This window comes from Chionomys nivalis, chromosome 9, assembly GCF_950005125.1.
Source record: "Chionomys nivalis chromosome 9, mChiNiv1.1, whole genome shotgun sequence".
In the NCBI taxonomy this organism is placed as follows: Eukaryota; Metazoa; Chordata; class Mammalia; order Rodentia; family Cricetidae; genus Chionomys; species Chionomys nivalis.
Window position 1 is genome coordinate 44,344,042 of NC_080094.1, and position 12,924 is coordinate 44,356,965.

Genomic DNA, 12,924 nt, shown 5'->3' on the forward strand with positions numbered 1-12,924 from the left:
GGATAGCCACTGCTATGTTCTCCAAAAAGCTTTGCTTTGTGACCTTAATATTATGCTTCACAGCTCAGTGGCTTTGGAGACAGGTCATAGTTTCCCCTTCATCGCCCTCCCATGGTGTTTTTTGTTTGTTTGATTTTAGGATTGGAGCTGACTGGGAAAGGCTGGGTTAAGTACACGGCTCTTCTATGTGACGCTTAACTTTATAAATCCTCAGGAAGGTGGAGAAGTAGAGGAGGTTTTAAAAGCAAAGGTGACTTATTGGATGCCTCAGCTCCAGCCTCTGGCTTGGAGGAGCTTGTCACGAATTTAGATGCAAGCACTGATAGATATCATATAGTATTGTCAGTTAATTCAACGATCCCTAGATACTACATCCCAGGGAGTTTGAGTCCAAAGATTCTGGCAAGGGTGGTGAAGGAATGAAGAAAGGACAGACCACATACACAATGAAGCTGGAACCAGGTGGGGTTCTCTAACTGATAGATACCTCTGCCTGCAACTTCAGCATTGTTTGATCTTCAAATAGTAACTTTGTATCAGCAATGAGCAGATAATTGGCCTGACATATCAGGTCACGCTATTACTTTAAATAAGTATTTAGAAAATCTAAGTATTTGTTCAGTGGTTATAGATAGAAATATAAAAATATGTGCCAAAATACTTGTTTTTCAAACTTACAAAAGAACTAGGAAATTATTATGAACCCTTAATACCCACAGAATATTTATGAACATATATTTATAATTTTAATACCCACAAACTAACTTTTATCAATATCTATTTTTATTACATACATTCTGCCATTTTAAAAAATTTTATTTATTTATTTGGTTTTTCAAGACAGGGTTTCTCTGTAGCTTTTGGAACCTGTCCTGGAACTAACTCTTGTAGACCAGGCTGGCCTCAAACTCACAGAGATCCGCCTGCCTCTGCCTCCTGAGTGCTGGGATTAAAGGCATGCGTCACCACCACTGCCCGACCATTTTTACTTTCTTAAAATTTAATTTTAGCTGGAAGCCCCTAGGTTTATCAACATTGAAAAATAAATTTCTAAATACTCAAAATTTACAGAAAATAACGCAATAGATGCCTAAGTTATTAGTAAAATATTAATACACATGTTGCCTTTTCTCAGTGCTCAAAATCAAACCGTGCATGCTCTGATCTACTACAACGTCCAACCCCAGTTTATCAATCCCCACTTACCCACCCCGCTCTTTTCTTTTGTTTCTTTCTTTTTTTAAGATTTGTTTTATGTGTATGAGTGTTTGGCGTGCATGTATGATTGTGTACAACGTGCGTGCCTGGGGTTAGAGAAGTCTGAAGAGGACATCGGATCCTCTGTAACTAAAATCACAGAAGGTTGTGAGCCACCATGTGGGTGCTGCGATCCGAACCCGAGCCCTCTGGAAGTGCAGCCAATGCTCTTAGCTGCATACGGAAATGCTGGTTTTCGGGTCTCCACTTCCCGAACGCTGGGGTGACAGGCACAGGCGGCAACCAGGTCTCGGTTAACTGAGGTCCCGTTACCCCTGGGCGGGGGCGGAGCACAGCGTGCGGCTGGGCAGAGCGTACGGTAGTGGGCGGGGCCTGGCAATCCGGGTACCGCGGGCGCGCGGGCTTCACGGCGAGGCTGTCTGTCGTCATGGTGGGGCCGTGGGTGTACCTGGCGGCGGCGGTTTTGCTCATCGGTCTTATCCTCTTTCTGACTCGCAGCCGGGGTCGGGCGGCAGCAGGTAGGAGGTGCCGCCGTCCCAGAGCTGGAGGAGTCCGTTTCTCAGGTTCCTGGGCTTTGGTAGGCCGTGGCGTCGCGACTCGTGCGCATGCACTGACGTGTCTTGCCGTGCTTACGAGGAGCTCGTGCGCGGACCTGGGACAGCTCTGCGCACGCGCGTGTGGATGCACTCTGGACTAGTACAGAGCCTAGGGTTGGAAATGCAACCTGGGAACCAAGCCTGCGGTTCTGCTCTGCACCAATCCAATAGGAGAGGCTGCAGGTTTTCTAATCCTGCCCTGTGTGTTCCGCTTACTGGCAATTGGAGGGCGAGGCAGCCTCAGGAAATTCTGAAGGCATCTCCTTCCCCATCAAAGAGGGTCACCCTTGCTGCTCGGCCTCCCCTTCACCAGGCCCAGAAGGCAGTATCATTGGCCTGACACGAAGCAGTCCTCCTTACTAACACTTCTTGTATGCTTAGGAGTTTCTGAATGTCACTGAGGTAAAGGTGATAGCCAGCAAATCTTCCAGGGAGGAGATTCAGCCCCTGACGGTGAAATGTGCTGTCTGGTTGGAGCACTCTCTAAAATTATAGCATAGTGTTAAGAAGTAAATGCCATCTTACAGCGGACATCAAGTGCGAGATGTAAAGCTCAGGGTGAGAGCGTTCTAGTGGGTCTCCCGCGAAGCGGAGGGGAGGGAGTTGAAAGGAGATGAAGGCTTTTTTTTTTTTTTTGGTTTTTCGAGACAGGGTTTCTCTGTGGTTTTGGAGCCTGTCCTGGAACTAGCTCTTGTAGACCAAGCTGGTCTCGAACTCACAGAGATCCGCCTGCCTCTGCCTCCCAAGTGCTGGGAGAGATGAAGGCATTAAAGCAGGTAGGAAATGAATAAGCTTGCAGCATCAGACCAAGGCATGAATAATAAAGGCTTGACTGACCGAAGTTGGAACACTGGGCTGTGGGCAGCTATAGTCTGGAAGGAGGTTGAGCAGGGGAGGCTGAGACTCGCACAGTGCTGTCCCTCCACTATCAAGAGGATGGGCTGCCTGACAGTGTCATGGTTCCTCCCTCCCCGAAGCTGGTGGTGAACCACTGCACAATGAGGAAGAGCGGGCTGCAGCAGGCCAGGTAGCCCAGCCTGGGCCGCGGGAGTCTGAAGAGCAGAGAACTGGAGGCCGGCCACGGCGGCGGAGGGACTTGGGCAGCCGGCTCCAGGCCCAGCGTCGAGCCCAGCGAGTGGCCTGGGCAGAGGTGGATGAGCATGAGGATGAAGCTGTTATTCCAGGTGAGAGGGCCCAGCCTGGGGGGAGGGGGCTGGATTCTGGGGGTTACCCAGAGTAGGTAAGGGCAAGGAGTATGAAGCCACAGTATAGGAAGGACATTTAGTGGTGGGGCCAGAGTCTTGGGCCTGGACTTTGGTCCTTAAAGTCAACATTTGTTAGCCCAATCCGTACCCCATCAGGCAATCCCCCTCTCCCTTCATCTTGGTTCAGTGGGGTTACCTGTAACCCTAGAATAAGTGCTTGAGGATAAAGACATTCCTGGTGACATGCACCTCCATATGTCAGCTACTTGGAGTCTCACGAAGTCCTCAGTATGAAGGGAAAGAATGTCTCTTCTCTGGTACTTGAAGTCTGACTTCAGGGTGAAGAAGAGATTGCTAGACCTTACTCAGAATTTAGGCAAGTTTGGGACTTTTCCCTTGGTTTAACATTTGCCTTGGGATTATTAGCCCTTTTGGCTTAAAAAGAACGCGATAGTGAATTATATGATTATAATTCCTACATCAGAAGACAGAGGCAGGAGCATGGCAAGTTTCAGGCGGATCTAGGTAATATAGCTGTCTCAAAAGCAATACATGCAGCAGGGAAGAGGCCTCTCGTCGCCAGCCTTCCTGTCTCAGAGTTCAGTCATATACTCTAAGGCTCAGACATCTACATATCATTCATTTTCAGCTGGCCCTGGAGTGGTCCTCAGGCTGGGATTATTTTTTCAGTCTGTCTCTGTTAAGGTAAAGGGAGAATCCTGGTTGAATTTGCGGTTGGAATAGATTTATGCTCAAGGTCATTCTTCCCTGGAGGTTTGGCACAGAGACTTCTGTAGGTACAGACACCTGTGAGCCACAAATGTTCAGGGGTTGACATCTTGCATCTGTGCAGTATCTAAAGTCTCATTTGTCCCCGTGGCCTTCAAATCCGTCAAGTACATACGTGTATGTTCTCACACCCACACTCAGGTGTGCATGCACATTTATGGTAGATGCTTCTGAAAGGCAGAGGGGGTGGAAACCCCACTCCACCCCCATCCACCCATCCCTTAAGGAAGGTGAACGGGGGAGGGGGAAGGAGTTCTGCCTAGGACTTCAATTGTTTTCGTCTGACCATACCCAGCCCAGGAAGAAGAAGGCATTGAGAAGCCAGCAGAAGCTATCCCAACAGGGAAAATTGGAGCCAAGAAACTACGGAAGCTAGAGGAAAAACAGGCTCGAAAAGCCCAGCGTGAGGCAAGCAAGAGGATGGGGCACGGCTCCCGAGGGACTGTCTTTGGGGTCCCTTTGATGCTAGGCTGGTATTTGCTGTCTGCCTGGCTTTGTCTCCTGCAGTCTTAGCCTATGTCCTGGCACAGGACTTGGCAGAGGAAGAGGAGATGTATATAAAGAAACCTCTCTCCAGGCAGAGGAGGCTGAACGTGAGGAACGAAAACGCCTAGAATCCCAACGAGAAGCCGAATGGAAGAAGGAAGAGGAGCGGCTTCGCCTGCAGGAAGAGCAGAAGGTGAGATTGACTCCAGACACTGTCGTCTGACCTATTATAGCCTAGCCTTGCTCCTGGATAGCTCCCAAATGTCTCTATCCTACAAGACAGGCCACGGTACCGTATTGGGTGTGGTGGTGGCTCGTATCTCTAATCCCAGCAATTGAGAAGCTGAGGCGGGTCATCTTGGGCTAACTAGCTACCTCCTGTCTACAAAACAGAAGATGGTCCGTGGATCCAGTGCAGGGGCCTGCCCTTGTTTATTCTTTCCCCTGGCCTTAAAATATCACCTGTGGAAGCACCATGGGTTTGAACTGAGGGTTGTTGTTGTTGTATTCAAGATAGTATTTCTCTATGTAGCCCTAGCTGTCCTAGAACTCACTCTGTAGACCAGGCTGACTTTATACTCAGAGATCCACCTGCCTCTGACTCCTGAGTGCTAGGACTAAAGGTATGTGCCGTTATGCCTGGCTCTTTTTTTTTTTTTTTTTTTTTTTAATTTTATTTGTATGGGGTTTAAAAAATAAAAAGCCATACATGGTGGGTGCATACCCAGCACTCGGGAGTCAGAGGCAGGCAGATATCTGAAATTCAGGACAGCCAGAGCTATATAAAGAGACCCTGTGTCAGAAAAACAAAACAAAACAAATTATATGGGTGTTTGCCTGCATGTCTGTGCACCCTGTCACTCTGTGCCTGGTGCCCATGGAGGACAGAAGACATCGTAATTGCAGTTAGAAATGACTGTGAGCTACTATGTGGGTTCTGGGATTGGGACCCAGGTCCTTTGGAAGAATGACCAATGCTCTTAACTGCTGAGCAAACGGGGATGCTGTGACCATGAGCTGCGAAGGACAGAACATTTGCAGAACATTGAACATGGTCAGAGCATCTGGACAGAGAAAGCACTGAGGAGAAAAGGAGGTGGAGAAATAGGGCAGTTCTAGGTCCCAAGGACCTCGAGGTTCTCCACAGTCTGAAGAGATGGGTGAATCCATCCAGGGCCTGGCATAGAAGTGATCCTGGAGAACTGGAGCCACCACAGAAAGGTGGTTCGTGGCTCCTTGTCTGCCAGATTATTCCAGATTCAGGTTTCTAGGAAAGGGGAAAGTGCAAACATGTAGGGTACATAAACAAGAGGGCCTCTGGCAGGCCTTGTTCCAGAGCTCCGTGTCTGCAGGAACCATGGAGGCATGGCAGTGGGAGGCATGAGCAGAGGAAGTGATCATGCCTAATATATCTTCGGGGTTCCGACTTCCTGTTTTGGGTTCCTCAGCAGCTGTATATATGGTACATTTCTCAAAGCAATAGTAATACACCCTTAGATTAAGAGTCACACTTTTTCAGATTTTTTTTTCTTCTTTTTGGTTTTTGAGACAAGGCTGGCCTTGAACTTGCTGTGGAGCCAAGGATATTCTTTCCTTCTGTTTCTCCTTCCCAAGCCCTGAGAGGAGAGGTTGCACCATTATGCCTTGTTTAGATGGGAATTAAACCCAGGGCTTCATGCTTGCTGGGCAAAGACCCCACCAACTGAGCTGCATTCATCCCAGCCCTAGTATTTTTTTTTCTTTTTGCCAGTTATTTTATATGGGTGTTTTGCCTGTACATATGCTTGGGGGCCAGAAGAGGGTACCAGATTCCTCTTGACCTGTAGTTACAGACTGTTGTGAGCCACTGTGTAGGTGCTGGGAATCAAACCCAGGTCCTCTGGAAGAGCAGCCACTGCTCCTAACCACTGAGCCATCTCTCCAGCCCAAGTACTTTTCTTTTGCAGGATCATACCTAACGTACCATGTTTCATTTACTTGTCATTTCTGCTTAGGCCTCTGTGGGATTCAATTGTCAGGTTTTCCTTGTTTATTCTCTTGGTAGATTTGAAGAGTACTGGGAAGGTAGTTGTAGATTATACCTTGGTTTGGATTGACTGGTTTTTATTTCATTTTATTTTCTTTTTAGATTAAAAAAATAAGGGCCGCCCTATGAGTGCTAACAACCAAACCTGAGTCCTCTGAAAGAACAGCCAGTGCTGTTAACTGTTGAGCCATCTCTCCAGCCTGACTTTTTTTTTAATTAATTAATTATTTTTTTTTTAAATTTTTTTTATTTTTCGAGACAGGGTTCTTCTGTAGCTTTTGGTTCCTGTCCTGGAACTAGCTCTTGTAGACCAGGCTGGCCTCGAACTCACAGAGATCCGCCTACCTCTGCCTGGGATTAAAGGCGTGCACCACCACCGCCCGGCTTAATTAATTAATTATTATTATTTTCGTGACAGGGTCTTACTATGTAAAGACAGGCCTCAACCCTCAACAGGGTGTCCCCAACTTGTACTCTGCTTACCTCTGCCTTCAGAATGCTGGAGTGACCGGTGTCTGTCTTGTGATTAGAATGGGGTTAGGTTTGGTTTTGTTTCCCAGTACTGAATATTGAACAGTGCCTGTGCCTTCCAGGGAAGTGCTCCGCTGTTTAGCTATTACTGATTGTTTTACTGTTTTTTCCCGTCTTCACATACTTGTTGAAAGTCAGTCACTGTTCTGCTGCGTTTAGAAAGTAGAGAGCTGGATCTAGAGTGATGGGTCACTGGGTAAGAGTGCTCACTGCTTTGTCAGAGGACCAGAGTTTGGATCCCAGCACCCTCATCAGGCGGCACACCAACACCAGTATCCCCAGCTCAAGAGGGTCTGATGTCCACTTTTGGCCTCTGTGGGCAAGAGGGAGGGCAGCAAAGTGACTGACTGAATAAGAGGCAAGGTGATCTCCTCTGACATGCCCGTTTTGTCTGGGCTGCTCCTGGTAGGTGGGCCTTCCCACACACATCAAGGCGGTCAGGATGGTTCTTCAGGTGAGGCTGTCTACACAGGTAGTTCAGAAGCCAGACTGTAGCGGGCTGGCTGCGTGCATGGGTAGGAGGAAGTAGAATCTACTGGTTGTTTGTGTCTGGACGTGACCAGGGAAAGTTGTGACATTTTCAAGAATTTTCTTCCTACGCATCTCCTGAGCATGGGGGCAGGGGAAGGTCTAAGCAGCATTGCCAGGGTGATGGCGAGGAGAGAGCCTCCGCCTGTTGTTTAGCTTGAGACCAAGGGGCGAGAGAAGCACCTGGAGAAGCACCATTTCTGGTGATTCGTGCTTGTGTCCTGCAGAGACAGCAGGGACAAGAGCAGATGTGAGTGGGCAGCTGCCCCAAATACCTGCCTCTTCTTTCTCTGCATCCGCAGGAGGAGGAAGAGAGGAAGGCTCGGGAGGAGCAGGCCCGGCGGGAGCATGAGGAGTACCTGAAACTGAAGGAGGCCTTCGTGGTAGAGGAGGAAGGTGTCAGCGAAACCATGACCGAGGAGCAGGTGGGCCCATCACCCCTGGGAAACCTGTGCCGCAGCGATAGTGTGTGTTGGGTCCAAGGCCACTCACGCCACCTTAGATCCTTCTGGCTGTGTGCCAAGAAGCAGGTTGGATGCCTGTAAGTGTAGACCCCTGTGACTGTAGCCTTGGTCTCCACAGGGAGTGTTGTCCTGTCGTCCCTTAGTCTGGAAGGCGCTTCCCATCAGGAAATCAGGTGGTGGGGTGGGAACACAAGACAGCCTGCAAGCAAGCAGCATGCGGGTGAGCCAGGAGTGTAGCTAGCTAGGGCCAGGCACACAACTCTGTGCCTCCAGCCAGGGCTAGTACTCACTGGTTTCTTTGCTCTCTAGTCTCACAGCTTCCTGACAGAATTCATCAATTACATTAAGGTAAGAGGCTCAGAGAACTCTGGTATCTTCTCCTGCCATGTGAGTGTGCGTAAGTATCTGTGCTATTTTGTGTACATTGTCAGGACCAAGTAAGGGCTGTCCCATTCAGTCCTGGACTGGAATGGGCATGGGGTCCAGAAGGCTTGAGCTACTGTTTCTTGGCCAGGAAAGTCCCTTCCCTTCAGACCCAGAAGGTAGAGAAGGGACAGTGGTCTGTGTGGGAGGCTCAAGCCTCTGATAGCGTCCTAATTCTTGGTTTGACAGTTCCTCTGCTCTTCAGACCCCACGCTCAATGAGTCATCGTATTTTGAAGTCAATTCACATGTGTTTTTTGTCAGTTTCTGACACTGAGGTGCCACTGAATTGGAACAAATGTCCTGTGCTCTGTGGTCCTGCCTGGGAACTTGGGCCTTCAAGAAGAAGTAGGATGGTGTTTCCATTGTAACCTAGGGCAGCCAGCAGTGTCCCTCCATCCATCGCCACCTCACGGGCTGCCCTGATGCTGCTCTGGGTTGCATAAGCACATCCTGATCTGCTTTGCTGCTAAGCAACTTCTCTCCCACAAAGGATGCGAGAAGGGGAGAGGTTTTTAAGTGCAGCTCAGAGGTGCAGAGGCAGCTGAGGGAAGAAGTGCAGAGGGAGCGGGGGCGATGGTGGGGGTGGTATCAGGGGCTGCCAAGTAGCTGGGGCTTGCATAATCCTCCCCCACCTCTCCTAAAAGAGAGCAGAGTTTAGATGCCTCCCAGCAGCAGTGAGGGGCTGGGCACATGTCTAGGGCCCAGGATCCCTAGAAAGGAGAAGCGATAGCTTCTTCCAGAAGGTCCTTTTCCCTTAGGTTGTGAGCATTTCCCTAATGAAGCCCACACTGCACCCTGGCACACTGCCCTGAGCAAAATTTTTCACACTGTGCCGCCGTTGTTGCGAGAACTTCCTGTCCCTGACTACACGCGGGAAACCGTGTTTCCTCACGAGGCCTCCCAGGTGGGTTAGCGGTCAGCTGCAGGTTACCCTCTTTTCTGCAGAGGCCAGAAGAAAGTGTCCAGGTAGGTCTGGCTCTTACTTTGGTGGCTCCCTGGAGATTCCTGTTTTGTTTTGTTTTCTCCAAGTAGTTCTTGCTGTCCTGGAACTCACTCTGTAGACCAGACTGGCCTTGAACTCAGAGATCGGCCTGTCTCTGTCTCCTGAGTGCTGGGATTAAAGGCGTGTGCCCTCATCATCTTGACGTTCTACAAACTCCTGGAGCTTAGGAATTTGTTCAGCCTGTGCTGGTTTATTCCCTTGGAGCTACCATCTTAAAGGAAGGAAGAGGACTTCTGAAATCCATTTCTTCCAGCTTCTTCCTCACTCCAAGGGACCTTTCCCTTTAGACACAATTTCAGAGCTGGAGGAGGGTTTCTGTACACAGCTCGATTTCACTCCAGCCCCACCATTTTTTATTTTTAAAAGCTTAAAAACAAAAAGACCAACATTTGGGCTGGCAAGATGGCTCAGCAGGTAAAGGTGCGTGCTGTCAAACATGAAGATCTGGGTCAGCCCAGGGAGTCACATGGTGAATGGAGAGAACCACTTCTGAGAATGTCCTCTAACCGCTCCTTCTCGCTCTCTCTCTAAATAATTTTAAAATGTCCGTTTAAAAAAATGGTGTGTAAACCAGGTGGTGGTGATACACACCTTTAATCCCAGAACTGTGAGGCAAAGAAAGGTTGGTAGATCTCTTGAGTTTGAGGCCAAACTGTCTACAAAGCAAGCCCAGACAGTCAGGGCTACATAGAGAAACCCTGTCTCAAAAAAAAAAAAAAAAAAAAAAACCCTTGAAAACAAACAAACAAACAAATGGTGTGTGCATGCATGTAGAAGCCAGGCGACAGCTGTGGGTGCGTTTCTTAGGTGCCATCGACCTTGGTTTGTTTGTTTGGTTGGTTTCTTGTTATTTTGTTTTGTTTGTTTGATTTTTTTTAATTTATTTATTATGTATACAATATTCTATCTGCATGTATGCCTTCAGGTCAGAAGAGGGCACCAGACCTCATTACAGATGGTTGTGAGCCACCATGTGGTTGCCGGGAATTGAACTCAGGACCTTTGGGAGAGCAGGCAATGCCCTAAACTGCTGAGCCATCTCTCTAGCCCTGTTTGTTTGATTTTTCGAGAGAAAACTTCTCTGTAGTTTTGGAGCCTGTCCTGGAACTCACTCTGTAGACCAGGCTGATCACAGAGATCACCTGCTTCTGCCTCCCTAGTGCTGGGATTAAAGGCATGCGCCACCACTGCCTGACATTAACCTTGTTTTTAAAGAGGGAGCATCTCACTGGCTCAGAGCTGGCTAAGTGGTCTCAGCCTCTCTCCCTCTTCCTCATTTTACCTGTAGCAATCCAAGGTTGTGCTTTTGGAAGACCTGGCTTTCCAGATGGGTCTGAGGACTCAGGTAAGCCCTGGAGCGTGGGTTGGAACGTGGAACGCAGCTAGAGGGTCTGTGTGGCAAGTGTGGCTGGCCTGAGCATGGTAAACTGTGATGCCCCCAGGCTGACTCCAGCCAAGAGGGAACAGGGTATAGGAATTTCTTGGCATTCCAGGAATCCTACATTTCTACAGAGATGAAAAGAACAGGAAAGAAAAAGGAAATTCAAATGTCATACTTTAGCCTTCCCTGTGACCAAAGCAGCCCAAATCCAGTTACCTCTTACAAGCTGGCAGATCCTAGGATCAGAGCCCCTCCACTTGAGAGTTCCCTCCGAAGGGAAGCGTGGTCACAGCCAGGGGACAAGCTGTCTGTAGTGGTAGAGGGGTAATGGGTCTGTGGGCATGGGAACACAAGACAAGCTCTGAGACTTGTTTCCCTCATAGGACACCATAAACCGCATCCAAGACCTACTCTCCGAGGGAACTCTAACAGGTGAGAGAGTGAGTCGGCCTGTATATATACAGCCCTGGCCTAGGGGAGTGTGTGACCACAGAAGGCTACTGGGACTTGTTCCAAAGGTGGCTTGGCCTCTCCAAGGTGGGAGGGTTATGCAATGAGGGACACTGAAGAATTGGACTTGGTTACAAGGAAGACATAGAAGCCTCACCCTGACTCATCTAGGTGGGGTTTGATATACCAGGAAGGGCCAGGCTGACAGGAAAACCGAAAAGCTCTAAATCAGTTATAAAGGATAAACGGGCATTTTCAGTCTAGGTAGGGAAAGCCCAGGAGGGCTTCAATCCTACAACGTGCATGTCCCCACAGGTGTGATTGACGACCGGGGCAAGTTCATCTACATAACCCCAGAGGAACTGGCTGCCGTGGCCAATTTCATCAGACAGCGGGGCCGGGTGTCCATCACTGAGCTTGCCCAGGCCAGCAACTCCCTCATCTCCTGGGGCCAGGACCTTCCTGCCCAGGCTTCAGTCTGACTCCAGCCTTGACTTGAATGTATCCTGTGGCCTCCATGCATCACCATCCTTCCTGCCGTCTTGGAGCAGGGATGGAATATGACCAGAAAGTTGTGAGTTAGAGGCCTCTGAGTGCTACTGAACTTCTGTGGCTTGGTGTGGAAGGCCTGGTCTGGGATATCAGAGAAGCAGATGAAATATGCTGTATCTTAGGGTGAGAGGGTCCCTTATGAGGTGGCAGGAGTCCCATTTCATTAAAAACAAACTATCACATATTTATTGTATTCGTTTGTGCCCTGCAAGCCCAGCTCCCTCAATGAGTTCCCTTCTGGGGCAGAGAAAAGTGCAGATAGGAGAGTCTCTGAGGCCATATCTCCTCCAGTTGGTGAAGTCTCACCGTCTTATTTACAGACCCAGGAGTTCCATGTAGAGCCAGGAGCCCTGGGGAGAAAAGTTACTGAGAAATGCCAGGGATAGAGAACCTGGAGAGCTAGGTCTCACTCTGTAGCTTCTGAAAGGGAGGTCTCTGGAAGAAGGACTTGTCAGCTGCTTCTGAGGCAGGGAGAGGAAGAAAGCCCGTTTGGACTGGGTGTCATTGTTCTGACCGCACAGCACATGGACTCAGCCCTGAATCCTCAACCAAAAAAGTTCTGAGTGGCGTGGGTGATTCCACCCGCAGGAGGATGAGGAACATATGCTCAGAAGTGGGTGTGGGATGAGATGTGTGTCTCTTGCAGGGTCGTTTGCTCTGGTTCCTGTGGGCTGTCATACTATACTGAGAATAAGACACATTTTTAAATTATTTTATCTTATGTGTATGGGTGTTTTTGCCTGTGTGGTTTGTGTGCACCGTGTACATGCCTGCAGAATCCAGAAGAGGGCATCAGATCCCTTGGCACTGGAGTTAGAAAGAGTTGTGAGCTGCCATGTAGATGCTGAATACTCTGGAAGAGTAGCTGGTGCTCCTAATTTTTGAGCCATCTCTTCTCTGGCCTCTTGTTTGGTACTTTGATGAGTGAGTGTGTGTGTGTGTGTGTCTGTCTGTCTGTCTGTACAAGATCTCACTAGCTGACTTAGAGCCACTGTATAGACCAAGCTGGCCTTGAACTCACAGAAATCTGCCTGATTCTGCTTCCTAGGTACTAGAATTGAAGGTACTAGAATTAAATTACACCACCATGTACAGCCTTCTTTGCTTGCTTTTTGAGACAGTAGGCATTTTTAGTTAAAAAAAACAAGGGGGGGGGCGGGTGCATTGTTGGTAAGGTGAAGTATACCTAAGTCTTAGTAGGAGAGGAAGAAATACAGATGACCATGGTAAGAGGTAGGGTAGGAGAGACTTAGTTGACAGTGGAGTCAGC

The 12,924-nt window shown here is 48.9% G+C and overlaps 1 protein-coding gene across 1 annotated transcript; it reads left to right on the forward strand.

Annotated features, from left to right (window-relative positions):
- Nucleotides 1-1,570: 1,570 nt before the first annotated feature.
- Nucleotides 1,571-12,692, forward strand: Ddrgk1 (DDRGK domain containing 1). The gene is made up of 9 exons (XM_057780847.1): nucleotides 1,571-1,736; nucleotides 2,792-2,998; nucleotides 4,104-4,216; nucleotides 4,386-4,487; nucleotides 7,682-7,804; nucleotides 8,153-8,191; nucleotides 10,560-10,616; nucleotides 11,036-11,084; nucleotides 11,418-12,692. The coding sequence occupies exons 1-9, from the start codon at nucleotides 1,646-1,648 to the stop codon at nucleotides 11,582-11,584; spliced, it is 948 nt and encodes a 315-aa protein (XP_057636830.1). The 5' UTR covers nucleotides 1,571-1,645; the 3' UTR covers nucleotides 11,585-12,692.
- The last annotated feature ends 232 nt before the right edge of the window (nucleotides 12,693-12,924 follow it).